The following is a 17,665-nucleotide window of genomic DNA, read 5'->3' on the forward strand; positions in this document are numbered from 1 at the left end:
CAGAGCAAGACGCTGAGCTCAAAACATGAGCCAGCTGGATTTCCGGATAAAACAGGGCAGGAGCAGAAATAGTGGAAATGCCATTCAGCAATTAGGTGCAAATTGAAGGGGGCATTCATTACTTTGCTGTTGCTGGGGAAGCTTGTCTTGTATTGGAGTGGGGGGTGGGGGTGGGGGTGGGGGGGTGTTCTTGTCTGATTGGTGGGGCCTGAAGCTTTAAGCTCAGTGGTTGGATGGGGTCAACATTATGGAGCCACAATGGTCCCTGCAGAAGTGTCCAAACTGCCAATAAAAGGGAACTTTTGGGTGGCTTGAGGAGCTCGCCTCAGGATTTACGGGGGCTGCCCCCCCCCCCCCCCAGATTGTGCTGGAAAAACATATAAACCAAAACATCACCTCTTACATTGAAAGTCAATGAGTCCATTAATATTCAATTGTAGAATGTCAATGTTCACTCAGACGGACACAGACAAAAACACTGATTCGAGTTGCCATGTTTTTTTTTTTCTTCAGATGCAAGTGATCAAGACATTCACTGCTTTTTTGGTCATCAGGAACTTGCGATTTGTTTTTGTTTTTTTCCTTCTTTTTTTGTTTTTTTCTATGTGTATCAATGACACTATGGTGAAAAGCACTGCGGTGTCTGCCCTTAACAATGCACAGCTTTACTGGATTGAACTCTCTTCTAACCTTCATGTTAGAGAAGACTGTGGGTTAGCCAAGTTAGCACATGCGACCGTCTCTGCAGCTGTCCTTGAGACAGCTGCAGAGACGGTCGCATTCTCGAGCGTGTCAGGGTTGCTCTGTGACGTCCCCCGGTAGTTAATGGGTCACATACTGCGCCATTCTAGCAGTCCTGTCTGTTTTATCATGTTTGATTTCTACACTTTGGGCCGATTTAAGGCAAGTTTGGACCCAGGTTGGAGCTTAAAGAGGATATATCGGAAGTAAAAATGCCATTTTCAGTCTTTTGGCTTTACTCATAGCTGCTTCACGTCGTCAGTAATGTGAGCCATTCTGCCTCGTCCATCGATACTCTGAAATAACTGAAAACACTGGGAGAGGTGTACTTCTGTGTCTTTTAAGAAGTTCCACCTGGGAGAAATAAAAACAGAGAGAGAGAGAGAGAGAACTGTGCAAAACACAGCCCCACTGAGATCCAATAAAAACACAACACCTGGCCATGCACGACACAACCCAAACATACATTCACAAATGAATGCAAGCAGAGGAGGAAATAAATAGGATTAAACATATTAACATAACAAGAGTAGTATTCATTTGCCATATAAATTAAGACTACATTGCCGCAGAATTCAAGAAGAAGCTGACGAGTTCTCAGTTTGCGTTGAGGTGACGGGTTCTCGGTTGACCACAGGGCCGAGTTCATGCCAGTTTTACTGCTTCACTATGAGTGGGCATGCTCTAGAAAATCCTGATGACTCAGCTATCAGGTCACCGCTTATTTTTTTTTTTATCACAATAACAGTTAGCACAGTTGGTCTTTTACAGCATTATGTTGCGGGTGTTTTGTTCGGCTGCGCGGCGGGGTGGTTACGGGCGTCAATGCGTATCTGCAAAGCGGCGTTCGGCTTAAGGTCGCGATCCTGAGATCACCCTCCGTCCTCCTCAACGTCAGCTGGTGCTGGTCGTCGATAACCTCCAGACTAGAAGTGACAGCAAATCTGTCAGAACTTTGAAATTAATAGTTGCACTCGAGTAGTTTTTTTTTTTCTTGAGCTGTTAGAAGTTTGAAATAAGCGAAAGAAGATACAAACAGAAGAGCTTATTCGACGACAAAAAGGGGGAGAGTTGCTCCTTCATTGTGCCTTTCTTATATAACAAAACATTTTCAGTAAAACTGAGTCCCCTTTGTTCTTCGGCACTCCTATCATTGCGTTCCCCCTCCCTCAATCTTCAACAGAACGTCCATCATGCTATACAGTATTTTTATTTTTTTTTGTCTTGTTTTTTCTTTTTTTAAATCGTAGAGAAAAAGAGCAATGCAGATCCTCACAAGCCTGTCGCGACTAAATGGGCAAAATGCAGGTTGTGTGATATGTGTGCGGGACTCCTACGGCAGCATGAAAGCACGAGCCTGATATGCCACACAAGGTCGGAGTTTTGTGCCTCGTATAACAAGCAGCAGTTTTGTTTGGTTTCGGTTTGCGTGAAGTGTTATTTTTTTTTGCCCCCCCCTCCCTTCTCAGAAACCAGAGATGACGTCACTCCGGCGAAGCGTCGTCCAGCCGTGCTCGCCGTCACTCTGCGTCGGCGCAACATCAAACTATGAACGCGGGCGTCTGTACATCACTGCTCAGAGTCTCGCTCTCATTTTTTATTTAATTTTTTTTTTCATAGGAAGAGCGATGCGTGCTTCTTCACAGTGGCGGAGACCAGTAGATGATGCAAAACAGGGAAATCTGAGGAGGAGAAAACAATGAATCGTTAATGAGATGCATGAGCAAACAACGCAGAGCAGTTTAAAGGTGACTCTAAATTATTCAGAAGGAGACTCACAAAAAAAAGGTAAAAAAAAAAACGAAAAACACTAAGGATCATACAAACAGCTCCTGGATCCTCCCGATTCTTATTTTATATGAAATAAATTCAACACCTGTGAACTATTACCCAAAGTCTACTCGATATACTCCTTCTAAATTACATTTTATTCACTCACTATGATCTAACATGAACTGAAACCTAAATAATCAACTTAGAAATAAACAGACACCTCACATCCAGAGTCTAAAAACAGCCTGTAAACACTGTGGCTTATTGCAGAGTTAGTATATTGTATTACACTACACAGGCCTTGATGATGTCTCCATTCTGTCTCCTATATAATTCGGTAAATCTGCCAACTCTGTTTCCTCAGTTCAATCTGGCCTCCATCCAGCTTCTTATCTCCCCCTTCTGCCGACTCCATTTTTCACATCTGAGTACATTCTACACTAAAGAGTTTCACTTTGACCTTTCCACTTTTAATACTTTCGAATAATATGTACCTGGCAGCACATCTGGACGCAGCCTCTCAGCTTCTAATGTGGGTGTGTTATCATTAGCTTTCTTGATGAGCTTGATGAACAGACTTTTCTCATTCAGTTGCTTCTTGTAGTGGAGGTTTACAATGATTATTTCACGTAAACCTGCTTCAAATCCCTCAAGTACTAAATCAGCATCATTTAAGTTGCATTTGCAGAGGTGTAATTCTGAATGTAGCAGCGTCTTATTTGTCTGCTCCCGTTTGCAATGGTTGTCCTGATATGTCATTACAGTTTGCACTGGAGATGTGGCGAGATTTGACAACAGATGCACTTCCTGTTGCAATCAAACCAAGGACTTTAACCAAATTTGCCTCTGATTCTTATCTTTTCTAATTGCAGATCATTTCAAATTCACTGTGGTTAGAAAAGGGAAATTTGCTTGATAGCCCGGCTACAACGGAGGCAAAATAGAATATCTGAGTCTGTCAAACTCATTGATTGAGATTACGTGTAGGTTTGATCTAGAAGAAAGCCAAGGAATAACAAAATAAAACTTACATTTTCACAGTTCATTTATGCTAAACCCATTTGGGTTGTCGCTTTGTGGAATTTAAGTTTCGAGTGCCACAAGTGTCAGAAATGGATTTGTGTTTTTGCACTTTAGGCACTTTCATACCAAAACGAAACAGGTTTTTCAGGCTCGAATGGGTTTTCATGTTGTATTCTCTAACATGAAACCTTTAGTAAAATACGCCTCTAAAACAAACAAGAGTCCACCTTTGCAGCCTTAATCTTGCAAAATTTGTTTACTGAAACTTTTCCAACTTTTAGATGTATCCCTCCATGTTAAATTTGAGTAGAGAATTTGGGAAGTGGGGTCAGGCATGTCGGTTACCAGTCAGATGCTTAGTGGTATTAATATTGAAATCATGCAACTTTTTACTTGTCACTTAATAAGTGACTTAAAAATGCCAATATTTTAAATGTGTTAAAACTAAAAATATAACAATCACAAACTTTTGTCACCGACTTTCTTTTCTGTAACAATCTAAAAACAAATGACTAATGAATAATAACTGACAATAACTACAGTGTCGGTCTACAAAAAGACATTTTCCCTGCAGCCCTGTTTAGCTGCTGGCTGTAATTCCATATGTATACAAGCTGAGTTAATAGTTCAGTAAGCAAACAGGCAAACTTCCCATAATGTCAAACAATTCCTTTAACGTTGTGCACACGTCTGACATCATGGAAAACCATTTAAACACTGTTATGGGAACTGGAAACCACATGAAGCTGATCAGGTTACTTAAGTCTAGTGTGTCCAGGAGCTGACTCATTTGTCGTGATAGTGCATTTAGTCATGCTTTCTGATTAGCTGCATGACATGGGGGTATACTGTTATGTCTTTGATCTGAAAGTTAGATTTCAATCACATTTTTCCCGGTAATTTAACTTTAAAAGTGACTGACGATGTTTCTGATCAAGATAATCTCTGAAAGACTCCTGCATATACAACCACATAAAAGAAAACCTTTTTCTTTTTCAAGAAACTAAATCTAAAAAGGAGAAATCTCAGACGAGTCTGAATTGTTCCTCTGGGAAAACTGACAGAGCTTCTTTTTCTCTCTCCAGCTTTGAGCTCCTTCTGTGAGGTCTAACATACTTCCTTTCCCTTTCAGTCCTAAATAGTCAGCCTTCTTTGCCATTCCTCCACATTTTGTCTTTTCAATGCGTTCAGTGAGTAGACTGTCAGTTGCCATGACAGGCAGGCGCACAAAAAACAAATTCTGTATTAAATTAGAGGCAGGATTATTCACTTCACCGAACACTGTGTTGCACTCGCTTAAGAGATAGTTCAAACCTTCAGTCTACTCTCTCCTTTTCAGGGATGAGTCACCAGAAAGAAAGAGCATAATAAAAAAATATTTCATCCTGTAAAGAGGAGGGACATCAATGCATTGCAGGAGTGGAAGCCTCTGTGAGCGGTTTCCTGGCATTATCAAACGGGAGACTGTGCAGAGCTGGACAGCTGGGGAGTCGCTCTGCTTCGCTCCTTCGCAATCCTCAGGAGCCAGTTTTCCCCCACCAAAAAATGAGAAAGGACTGCCTGTGTGGCTCCGTGTGAGGGCCTCGGTGAAGGCTTCAGGAATTGTCTGATGCGATGTGATCTTGGCCCTGCAGCCTGTATGCGCAGACAGATCAGGTTTCCCAGCTGACTACCCATGCTCTACATACGTCTGTCCTGTTTACCATCAGAGCTGCAGAGCAGAGTTAGAATGAGGCCAAGAAGACACAGACGGGAGCAGAGGAGACTGTCGCGAGCCTGACAGTAAATTCTCGGGCCACTACCACAGAGGGTGATATGTCTCTGGATTCCCTTGGAGGGGAAGGGCTGACGCCGTCTTGCCCTACTACAACTCTTCCCTCCTCGCTTCCCCTGCTGCCACTTCTCGCAGTTGCCTCCGCTTGTAGCTGATGATGAATGGTTTCCGACACCGCGTGAGTCGCGGGCCGCCTCCCTCACACCCAGCGCTAAGACCATAACCTCATCAAAGCAAGGCGACTGAGAGTGGATTAGCCTCGCCGGGGTGTTGTAGCCTGCTGGTGCGAGGCTTGTCTAATTGGCAGACCCCCTTTCCCCTCTTAGAGAGATTTCCCCCACAGGAGCAATAAAAGTATCCTATTCTCTTTCAATTACCCTCTCTGTCCTTCGGCCCATCCCCACAGCAACATAACTCACTTAACTAACGCACACGAGCCCCTATCATCTCCCCCCTCTGGTCCAGCCCTCCCACCTCTGGATCGAACTCCACCTACCTTCTGTGTCTGAAAGTCTGAGAAGCCTGCACTGTGAAAATGCTCTTTCAGTAATAACTTTATTCTAGTTGCAAGTAAAAAAGCAATTTGCTGATGGACCAAGTGAAAATTGCTATTGAAATTCAAGATATAAACACTTAAAATGAGCCAGTAGACCAGGGGCGTCAAATACGTTTCAGTTCAGGGGCAGACAGGTGAACTAATGCCATAATAACAACCATAGTGCGCCGGATTGGAGCCTCTTGCAGGCGTTTTGGCCCCCTGCTCTAAAACCTATGAAAATTGAATTCATCCAAGTGAAACTTATAACAAGTGCAACGATATATTTTGGCTTATGCAATTCCATGTAATTTTGAATTTCAAATTCTGAACAATCCTAGCTACAACTATGTCAACAGTTGCCGGATAAGCTGTTTACAAATACAAACAGTATATTCACGCATCATCTGTTGGCTTTCTATGTATTTTTTAAGTAACATTTTTAAGTTTATTGTTCATGGCTAACATTTGCAAAGATTTTCTTTTGTGTCTCTTTCATTCTTTGCAGATTTTCTAAATCTATCATCCATCTCTACTATTCTCTACTATGAGCTTATTGTTCATCTCGAAATGCAATATATCAGTATGTTTCTTTGCCAGATTTAAGGGATTACTGCCAAACCTGTTGGTGGAGTGTGAAAAAGACTTCCAGTACACTGTTTTTTTATTTTTTTATCAGAGCTCTGAAATACTAATATTTCTGTTGAGAAAACAAATATATTTTCCAGCATAAGTTAATATATCAATATAGCTTATTGTGAGAAAATAAAAGTTGCTAGAAGGCTTAAAATGCAAACAATTAAGTGTGATTCATGTTTTTCTATTAGCTTGATACTATAAAGTTCCTTTATCATTCCAAGTGAAATTTCTTTAGAATATCCTCAATGACCCCATTTTTCCAAAGAAAAGAAAATATATAAAATCCTTCAAAGAGGATATGCAACAGCTTAGCATTGGCCTCGTGTAATGCTGTCAGACTCTTGATGTTGAGTTTTGAAGAAAAAGCAATAAAAATCGATGCTGTAAAACCAGAGCTATATATTCCCCTTGTCAAAACTCGGTGCTTACATGCTGATGGCCGGGTCGGGGACTCAGGTGTGTCATGTTTTCCTCGAGCAAAAAGTTATTTTCTTTGTACGTATTATGTTTTTCGTGGTTTTTATTCACTTGAGGCATTTCGTCGAGTGTCATGCTCGACCCCGTGGTGCCAGAATAGATTTCTCACAACTGTTCTCACCTATGCCACAGAACTCCTCAAGGCATGGAAAATTAGCAACACAAGAGCTTTAACTCACCTGATGGAGAGCGCACAGGTAGACAGGATTCGGGGCTCAGGCAGGCAGATGTTTCCAGGTGCTGACGAAAGCCGTGGGAATGAGCGAGTATGGCACAGTAGTGATGCTGTTCCACGCATCCAGCGTGGGGTCGTAGCAGTCCAGCGTTTTACACCGCTGCGTGCCAAAGTACCCACCCACCACGTACAGTTTGTTTCCCGACGCCACCGCCTGGCAGCTCATGCGCTTGGCCGTCACGTCGCCCACTTTAGTCCACTGGTAATTCTCGCTGCTGAACTTGTACGCAGAGCACGCTGAGAATTCCGTATCCCCGCCCATGACGAAGATCTGGTTCCCCAACACGGCGGCGGCCGTGTAGCGCCACGGCTGCGGGCAGGAAGCGGGCACAGTCCATCGGTTCTCCTGCGGGTCGTAGCACTGCACCTTGGGAAGCTTGTCGTGGGTGACGCTGGTTCCTCCGAAGGCAAACAGCTTGAGCTTGACGCTGACCACCGCTGCGTTGCTCACGCCCTCTCGGAGAGGAGCGACCATGGTCCACTTGTTTGCCACTGGGTCAAACTGCTCCACCTGTTTGAGCGACACTGACGGAGAAGCCGGGAGGCAACCGGTTGCGGCGGTGTGACCTCCTACAACATAGAGACAGTGCTTAAGCTCTGCAGATCCGTGGCCGAACCTGGCGATGAGCATGGGTGCAGCCTTTGACCATTCCTCGTGGACAGTGTCATAGACCCATACATCTTTGGACACGCCGTTCTCTGAGCCCCGCCCACCTGTGATGTACACCTTACAGCCAATGGCGCAGGCACTGAACTCCTTCCTTGGGCTGGGGATGTCAGCTTTTGGGATGATCTCTTTGGCCTTCTGGTCAACCAGGTACAACTTGTCACACATGAAAGTCTGCCCACCCAGAAGAAAGAGGGCATGGCTGGTTTTTCTTGGTCGAGCACAAGGGCTGTTTACGACTCCATCGTTCTGCAGGATCTTCAGCTTACAGCGGATGGCTTCATCCACCAGCTCTTTGCTCTTGGCCTGGTCATTGATGAGCTCTTCCGTTGAGACGTTTTCCATTAAAAAGATGGCAGGCAGCAAGGCGAGGCGGACCGTTCTCAAGAGCTCTGGGAGATGACAGTGCCTCCTTTCCAGGTCGTAGTTGATCCAATTAAGGGCAGCATCATAAACCAGTCTTTCATCTTCTGTTTCTAGCTCCTCATGCGATAAAAGTTGCACCACCATATCTTTGGGCAGTTGGAGGAAGTCTTCTGTCTTGCAGATAGCAGGGAAGTTGCTGAGGCACATTCCCCAGGAGAGCTCGGACAGCTTGGTACACTGATGGGCGTCAGACAGAAGCAGCATACCGAGACAGTTGGACGGGTGAAGGTTTCTCTCCAGGAATTCGGCGCAAGCATCCCGAATGTCCTGAAACTCTAGCATGTCCCCAGCCTCCAGTAGAGACTCGGCATTCTCCTCATTGATGACAACACGTGATGAGTAGGCATAATCCAGAAGGAGCTCTAAGACCTCTGGGTGGATGGAGTCACGGAAATCGACCTCGCTGGCCTGGCTCTCCCTCAACCCCCCACTGAACATGGCCTCGAAGTAGCGGCTACAGGCAGCCAGGACAGCGCGATGGCAGGGGAAAGAGCGGCTACCGGCGTGAAGGAGGACATCTGTGAAAAGCCTCTGCTGCCGCAGCGAGTTCAGGTGCATGAGGACGCTGTCAGCATAGGAAGACTTGTGAAAAAGGTAGATGTTCATCGAGCCAGTGCTGGCTCGTGACTTCCGGTTCTCATGGACGCACACGGACATTTTCATTGAATCCTGTAAAGGAGAAGAAAATAACACATTTTAACACGACTTATATTCAAAGCCAATACTGTGCAGGGAGAAGCACTGATGAGCCATTTCCATAACGTAATCCCATCAGTTAGCAAACATAGCATGATGATTTTCTTGTTTGCCCTTCAAAGACATTTATTGAGTTCTAAAGTTAGATCCAAGTTGAAGGTGGAAGCAGCACGTAATGACTGTGAATCAGGCGAATGCCTATCAAATCCAAAACCCCAAGCTGTAATTACTGAATATGAAAGTGTTGTGATGTTCATGAGGTAGTAATAACTCATGACATTAATAATGCGTCTATTCAGAAGAAAGAATTGTATTTCTCCCCAAGACATAGGTATTGATAAGGAGATCAAATGTTTAGAAAAAACAAAACAAAAAAAAAACAGCACACATTTGGGATTTATGAAGGTCAAGTCATAACAATTGTCAGAGGGCTCTTACAGTTTCAGCTCGGAGCACTACTAATCCCCCCCCCCCCCCCCCCCTTTTTTTTTTCACAGATACCGTGATTTACAAGCAAATGTCACTTTGCAGAACTCCTTGGGAAAGAGGAGTGAAAGAGACAGCGGGGCTCTTTAAAGCCGCTGAGAAATGCACAGAATTTACTCCACTCCCCTCGCAGCAAATCACAGCTTCCATCCTCAATGTCTTCACTTTGTCCTCGCTCAGAAGTCACTTTCATTCCACCCAATTTCTAGACATGTCAAGAGCCTCCTGCAGTCTATTTACAGAGGCATGAAGTTCCTTTCTGACCTTGTGAATTCACAGCTGACTGATTGTTTGAGCAGACCTTTTTTCTTTTTTTCTTTTTTTTAAAGTACGTAACCTTCTCCAGAGCTGTAACTCCCTGCAAGTATTTCAATGGAAGTCTGGTATCAACATACTCATCCAAAAACCCCGTCATTGTTTAGTATCAAATAAAGATTTGTTAAATTGTGTCATTTCCCAAATGTATTAGAATTCTTTGAAATTAAAAATCATTAAATTGCGTTGATGCTATCTTCATAACTTATCCTATGATATTTTTCGTTGCCGCAGAAACTACTCTTAAGCTGCTAAATCGAAGTCATAAAAGTGTGATAATATTTTGTCAAAATCATATGGAAGTGTTCGAGAGAGTAGGTAAGACTTTGGATTGGGGAACGTGAGTACTGGCAGAAAACACAGCCATGCTCAGGCAGAACATGCAAACACAAGGGTCTTTTCCCCAAAACACAACTATGGCAGCACAATATATTGAAAATATATTCTTATAGCTGTATTGACATATTTGTATTGCAAAGAAGTAACTTAACTGCAATAAACTACATTCGTGCTGTACATGTCAAAAATCAAAATAGGGGGCAAGAAAAAGAGCACTGTTATTGGGAAGAACAAATCTCAAAGTCAAAAAACTTTAGTATCAACTACTTCAGTGTTTGTATTTCAAATCATGTCGTCTGATACTCGACAAGATCATCACAAATCCACCTGTGCAGCCCTAACCACAATCATCATCTCTTATTCATGAAACATTTTTTCCTGTATAAAACAACCTGCAGCAGGTACCAACACAGACATGAAGGCATGAGCTTGTTTGTTGCTTCCTTACTGACAGCAAAACAGCTGCGCCACGGTGACCTGCCAGTTTCCATAAATTCCGATGATTCCAAAGTTTGGTGGGTAAAATGAGTTCAAAAAAACATCTATAAAATCTTTTTTTTTTCCCAAACAAACCAGCAGCGTGACCTCTTCTTCTGCCCTCAATTTATGTACGCTCAGGACGCCGTGGACCCAGCGACGTGCTGAAAGAAACTGTGGAGCGGCGGGGCACTGAGTCAAGGTGAAAAAAACTAAAATGTCTCTCATACGCTCCTTTTTTTTTTTTTTTTTTTAAACATTAAAAGCATCTCTGATAATATAATGCATAGTCAACGAAGGAGGTTAGGCCACCGGTGAGAAAGTGTTTCACAAACCCAGAGTTGTGTGTGTGTGTTTGCTATTCAAAAGACAGATATTCACTTCAAGACCGACCGAGTTCAGAAGTTCCCCGGGTGTCAGGAATGATTCGTCTCTATCTGAGCTGCAGAGAGGAGAGAGGACAGTTTCCATTTTCCTTATGTTGCATCAGCTGCTCCCAAACCCTCAGAATGCAGTCTCATGAATAGGCAATGGAGCTGGAAACCCTGCAGGTACAAATGTAAGTCCACTGGGGATTTCTTGTCTGTTGTGTCACTCATACCTGTACCTTCACACCGCCAGGGAGATTGAATAAACTGCTCAGAATTTTATTTTATTCTTTACTTTTGGACAGGTGTTCATAATGCCCACTGGATAATGACTCTTGATAATCACCTGACTTTTCCTAAACCATTCCAATATAGTGCTGTGTTGGTCACCAGCGAATTAAATTCATGATTACATTTCAAACATGCCTGAAAGACCGACGCCACCTTCAATTAGCACCGCTACTGCAACAATAACTTGTGTTATTTTGCTTTCTACCTTTGAAACAAAGGGACGCATAATAAGGATGTTGCAGCAGTACTTCAAGTAAACTCATGTCACATAAAAGCAAACGCACAAAGCCTGAACTGTCTCTTTAAAATGTAAGAAAATGATCCCTTTTCAAATACATGAGTCATCACATTAGAATAACAAGAGAAGGGATATGATTTATCACAACTTAAAGAAGCACCAAGCCAGCAGCAACCTTGGCTCAACAGGATTTATTGCATTCCAGCAGCGACGAAACTGGCAACTCGTCATCCACTGGCCTCTGGCTCAGCTATAATGAGAATACCCTTGCCTCGTCTCTCACCTGCACATGCCACCTCCTACACACACGCACATGCACACACGCTCAAACACACACACACACACACACACACACACACACACACACACACACACACACACACACACACACACACACACGCTCAGATTTTCTAATTGGAAGTTGTAAGTGGCTTGATTTGAATAAGTGCTTCTATCAAGTCTGGCACTAAACTGAAGAGGTTTGTTGCATATGCCAATAATTAGCAATAACCTTCAGTAGTTCGCGTCAGAGGCTGACAGCTGACGAACACTCCAGTAAGTCCCGTGGGAACTCATAGGAACACGAAACGAGAACAGAATAACAATAAAAACAAATGTGCTTTGGCAAGCGACACTTAAACCAAAGGCATAAGGAAAGGTAAGTCTCACTGTCACGCTCCTTTCACTCAGACAATCTGCACTGCCAGCGTAAGTTGTCTTAACTTCTAGAGTAATAATTTTCTATCTGTAATGACCATGTCATGCCCCATTTCTCATCTTTATAATGGCAGGGCATGACACGGCCTCGCTCTCAGAAATGCCAACATTTCTGACGAATGGCAACTTGGATGAAGAATTTCAAAGCCAGCACTCACTCACCTACTCAACCATTTAATCTTTTGTAATCACTTCAAATGTGACCTTAACTTTCCTCCGTGCACGACAGAGGACGATCACGAATACTGCCGTTTTAACAGTTGCGCTTTAATCTCCGCGCTGCCGTCTCTTTAAACGGCATCTTGCCGCGTACAAGAAGTCTTCTGTGTAATTTGCGTTATTTATTTTTTCTAAACAAATGAATGAGGTCTGCCGAGCTGCACATGCACACAGGGACTAAAGGCAGAGGGAAACAAAGAGAGGAGCAGACAAACCAGATACTTAAACCATTTGCTCATTACAGGATAAAGTCTGGATCACCGACCAAGAATGCAGCAGATGAGAAATCGCTGCAAGTATCACTGTAATTAAAGTTATCCATTGTTGCCAGTGTGCTTCTGTGGAGATTTGTATCCAATAAGTATGCATTCACTCATCTTTGACTTGAACTTCGACTTTGTGAATAAAGATTCTTAAAAGCATAGTTGATTGATTTGATAATTATGTGACGGATTAGACATCAGCTTCACTTTGATCTAGTCCAGTAAACGCTCAGAAAATATACTTCACTTTATTGTATGATGATAAATGTCTTAAGTGTACAAGTTCAAGGAAAAGTGATTGGGAAGTTAAGTTTGGCCATGAAAACTTTAACAGCTACGAACTCAGAATGAGAAGAAACTGATGCGTTTTCAGCCATGAAGGGAGATTTTTTTTTGTTGTTGTTGTTGTTGCCATGTTTAAGATGAGAATCATCAACAATTTATTCTGATTCCTTCCCCTGCAGCCTCCAATCTCACCCGTGTGGACTGAGAAGAAGAAGAAGAAAAGGGAAAGACGCAGTGCCAGAGTGTGGTTGCTGGATGGCTGTGAAAGTTGTTATCCTCTCATCCCCTCGCACAAACCAGATCCGCAGGCACACAACCAGAACGCACACAGCACTACATGCCACACTCACCCAGCACCCAGTAAAAAAAAAAAAAAGGAAAAAAAAGAGGAGAGGCATGCACATGCAGCCAGCTTCTGGACTCGATCTGAGGCCTGGCTGGGCTGCAAGTCTGCTTAAAATCATTGCCAGGTGTTCACAGTCAGCCATGGACTCAGGGAGAAGAGGGATGGCAGGGAGACACTTCAAAAGTAAACACCGGATCCTATATGGACACTACTGCGTTACATCTGGAGCGTGGAGGAGGAGGGAATTTAACAAGATGCAAAACAAAGAGATGGCAGAATATCGATCCGCGTGCCTTGATCTCCAACGGAATCAAATTTATAGAGTGAAACGAGCTGTCCACAAACAAACTGTGGCACACTGAGGGTGACAAAAAATTTAAAAAGATCACATTATGGCAGCAAGAGGAGCGCGTGTCGCACCTGATGTCGCTTCAAAAAAAAAAAAAAAGAAGAACATAAAACATCCTGAGCTCGCACGCGCCAGCACGAGGCTGTGGTCTAAAAAGAAACAACAATAACTGATAAGATATGAGGGGGATATATAAACATGTGGATTATGTATTCCCTTCATTTTCAGTGAATGTCAACAGTTTTCTTGGCTCGCTGTTGCGCTTTCTCTGCTACCGCCTGGACTTTTCCATCACATCTGAAGGGGACGCATCCGTCGCTTCAATATATAAACAACTGATGGCAAATGTAAAGCAGATTATTATTATTATTATTTTTAAATGTGGGTTTTTTTTTTTTTACCTCTTTGGGTGAAAGTAGGAGTTCAATTGCGCCCGCAGTTTCCCTCGAACATGCCACTTCTGAAAGAGCCACGATGCAAGCCGTTTGCGCTCAGAGGGGGAAGATAAAACTCCGCGGTTATGTCCGACAGAAATGCTGCTGGATACTCGGTCAGGACGAGGCCGTTCTTGTGTTTGTTTGGTTGTTGGTTGTTTTGTTTTTTTGGGGCTCCACAAGCACCGGAATGTCCGCACGATTCCCCGAAAGATTTCAGAGAGGCTGGAGTCTAGTTGAACACACGAGATTGATGCGTTTTTGGAGACGCTCCTCCTGCGATGGCGCTCCGCTCCTGTGTGATGGTCCTCCGCCTGCGCTGCGCTCCCACCTCTCTCTCTCTCTCTCTCTCTCTCTCTCTCTCTCTCTCTCTCTCTCTCTCTCTCTCTCTCTCTCTCTCTCTCTCTCTCTCTCTCTCTCTCTCTCTCTCTCACACACACACACACACAGATCGATGGGTGTGTTTACAGGCAGAAAGGGGGAGGGAGGAGGAGAAACAAAGAGAAGCATGCATGAGGATGTTGGAGGAGAGGAGTTGGTCTTTCATGGCAGGAGTCATCACGCCCCCTTATAAAAAACATTGGTACTGTTAGAATTTCAAAACTGACTATCGCAATTTATAAGATAGAATAGAATAGAAGTTTTTTATTGTGATTATACATGGACAACAAATTTAGACAGCTGCTTCTTCCACAATAGAAAAGAAAAAACATAATATGCAATATATGAACAATAACAAATAGTAATAAGAATAAAAATAATAACTGTGGACCTGAACCTGCGTTCAAATTGTCAGTAAAAGATATGAGCCGCACCAGGAATTACTTTTAAAACGTTTTAAATTATTTCTTTCTTCACTCAAACCTTTATACTGCACTTTAAAATGTCATTTAAACCCCATTTAATGCTCTTTTTGTGTAATGTAAGCTCAATGACAGATTGTTATTCAAAGACATTCACTTTACTCGGTCACTCACTTATTCATTGATAAGTTACTTAAATCATTAGGGAGCTCACCCACTCTCTGTCTAAATTAATAACTTCATAATAACCAAGGAGGTCACTAATTAACTCAGTCATTCACTAATTAAGTGACATTAATAACTCGCTCATTGAATTAGGAACTAGCTCGCTTATTAACTTACTCTCTTACTGATGAACCAACTACACACCTCACTGATTAACTAATAAACTCATCAATAAATCACCCACTCATCAATAAAAAAAACAACCAAATCATGTCTAACTAACTCACAAATTAACCCACTCAGCAATTAACTGGCTATGTAATTAATAAACTAACCATTTAACCATTTCACTCATTTGTTTATTCACTCACTCACTCACTCACTCACTCACTCACTCACTCACTCACTCACTCACTCACTCACTCACTCACTCACTCACTCACTCACTCACCCACCCACTCACTCACCCACTCACTCACTCACTCACCAAAACTTTAATTTGCCTTTTAAAAGTGTGACAAAGTTCACTTTAAAAAAAAAAAAAACACTACAGAAGGATTTTATCTCTCATTGCTGTTTTTTATTTATACAAAGTAAACAAATCACAAGTCCATTTTAGTATTTTTGCAGTTTGGCTGTTATCATGGCAACCAATTATTCCAGGTTTAAGTAACTCAGACGCGCAATTTGACTTCTTCCATGTGTATTTGACTTTGCATTTTGAGGCAGTGAGGTGACAAATTCAGTTTGTTGGTTCAACTTGTTCATGCTTTAAACAAACAAATTTGTGAAATTGTGTGTGACTTTTAGTTTCTCACCTGTCGATAAACTTTTACCAGGCACCTCAAACTCAAAAAAGGTTACCTCAAATAGAATAATATGATAATATTTGCTGTATGTAATACTGCTCTGTCAAATAAACTGTGTGTACAGGAAGTATAAAAAGTACAAAATGTAATAATCTCAGGAGTAAACAAGGTCTTTGGAAAAAATACTAAAATGAGACCCAGCCAGCATTGTGACCGGAGCTCAGGGGGAAATTAAAGGTGACGTTGGTGTCATTCTTTGTGACTTAAAAAAAACAAAACGACAGGAACATATTTTACAACAAAAACATATAGAGGAAATACCATGAAGCCAGGTTGAGTCACCGCGGCCCAGCGTGAAGCCCTATAGGATTATAAAGGCATTGTGGTTTCTGGTCGGGGTAGCCGGGGACGGGAAGTCCAATTTTATCCCTGAACATCTTGTGTGAGTCACATTTTGTGGTGCTTGGTGACGATACATTTGGCTGTGACTGAACTCCTCACCGGACCCTCGAGGGCCATAATGGGATTGTTTGGTTTGTTTTTTATGTGCTGTGTTGTTGTGTTGTGGTGATTACAGAGCTGTTACTGACTCACACCGTTTCTCTTCCCGTCAACCATTAATGAGGGGACGGTAATGATTTTACAGTAGCTTCAAATTCAGGATGATACAGCATTGCTCATTAGAGAGATGCATTAATGTGAGCTGATGCTTTTTTCTTTTCTTTGTTAATCTACGACAGGAGGGACATCTACTGGAGAAAATGTTGGAACTGAAGCCAGTTACAGAGGCTAAACAAGGTAAACTATCCCTGTGTTTTCTTCAATTATGGATTTTATTTTTCCCCTCACATCTTTGAAACCACTTGCTTATTACCAACGAGCACTAGTGAAAGTGATTTGTTTTCATAAGTAACCCGTTGTGAAATGTTTGTATGGATCAATGTGTTATTCTCAATAATTTGTTAATTTTTCAGCTGACAGGTTAGACAAATAGATATTTTATTGATCCACTGGGATGCATTTAATCCACATTTTTCGTAATTAGTTTTAACTACCATAATAAAACTATCTCTTTATGAGTGTCCAGATCCAGTCTGCGTGCTGTTCGGCGTTTACCTGTTCTCATGCATACAAGGTGGATGGACGTAATTGGCGTTAACCCAAAATCCTTTGTATGTGACATGAGTGACCCCTAGTGGACATAACGCTCATTGAACGATGCCTGGGTTTTCTTTGACAGCTTCAGCAGACCTGGGAAAGTAATATCAGATGGTTCGTTGTTTAAAGTCGACTTCCTCTTGCAGCCATTTAACCACTGAACAGCAATGGAAAAAAAACAACTTAGCATCTTTTCGTAGATATAATGTAAACTTCAATTTCTGTCATGTATTGCCTTCAGCAGGAAAGTATGCATCCGATATAACATGAACTCATGCAAATGATTATCATTAATGTTTGTGTTAAACTTTGGAAAGCTCGCCACTGTGTTCAATGCTGAATCAGTTTGCAAAAATCTTATGACTTTCTTTATTCAAAACTCATCAACAGAAATTCATACTGGAGGAAGAAATAACAGCACCAAATGCATGGAAATAATATAGATTGTGGAAATTAAATACTTGGATATGAAATATATTTGCACATTAGTGACATACAAAAAGCATTAAAATGTATGTTTGGCAGATGTTTTTGTAAAAATGCTTCTTGGTGATAAATCTTGGAAAGCTTGGTTATTTCCCTGTTAAAAGGTGGATTAACATTTTCAAAGAATTTAC

General features: G+C 42.3%; 1 protein-coding gene across 1 annotated transcript; it reads right to left on the minus strand.

Annotated features, from left to right (window-relative positions):
* Window positions 1-601: 601 nt before the first annotated feature.
* enc1 (ectodermal-neural cortex 1) lies at window positions 602-14,475 on the minus strand. The gene is made up of 3 exons (XM_080476684.1): window positions 14,081-14,475; window positions 7,142-8,959; window positions 602-2,423 (listed from the first exon to the last, which is right to left on the minus strand). Exon 2 carries the CDS (start codon window positions 8,951-8,953, stop codon window positions 7,178-7,180), a length of 1,776 nt encoding a protein of 591 aa, XP_080332810.1. The 5' UTR covers window positions 8,954-8,959; window positions 14,081-14,475; the 3' UTR covers window positions 602-2,423; window positions 7,142-7,177.
* Between the last annotated feature and the right edge of the window lie 3,190 nt (window positions 14,476-17,665).

The sequence above is a fragment of the Lipophrys pholis genome, assembly GCF_963383615.2.
Source record: "Lipophrys pholis genome assembly, chromosome: 12".
Taxonomy (NCBI): domain Eukaryota; kingdom Metazoa; phylum Chordata; class Actinopteri; order Blenniiformes; family Blenniidae; genus Lipophrys; species Lipophrys pholis.

Excerpts from the sequence above, each read along its gene's own strand:
- enc1 (XM_080476684.1), bottom strand. The coding sequence starts at position 8,953 with ATGAAAATGTCCGTGTGCGTCCATGAGAACCGGAAGTCACGAGCCAGC.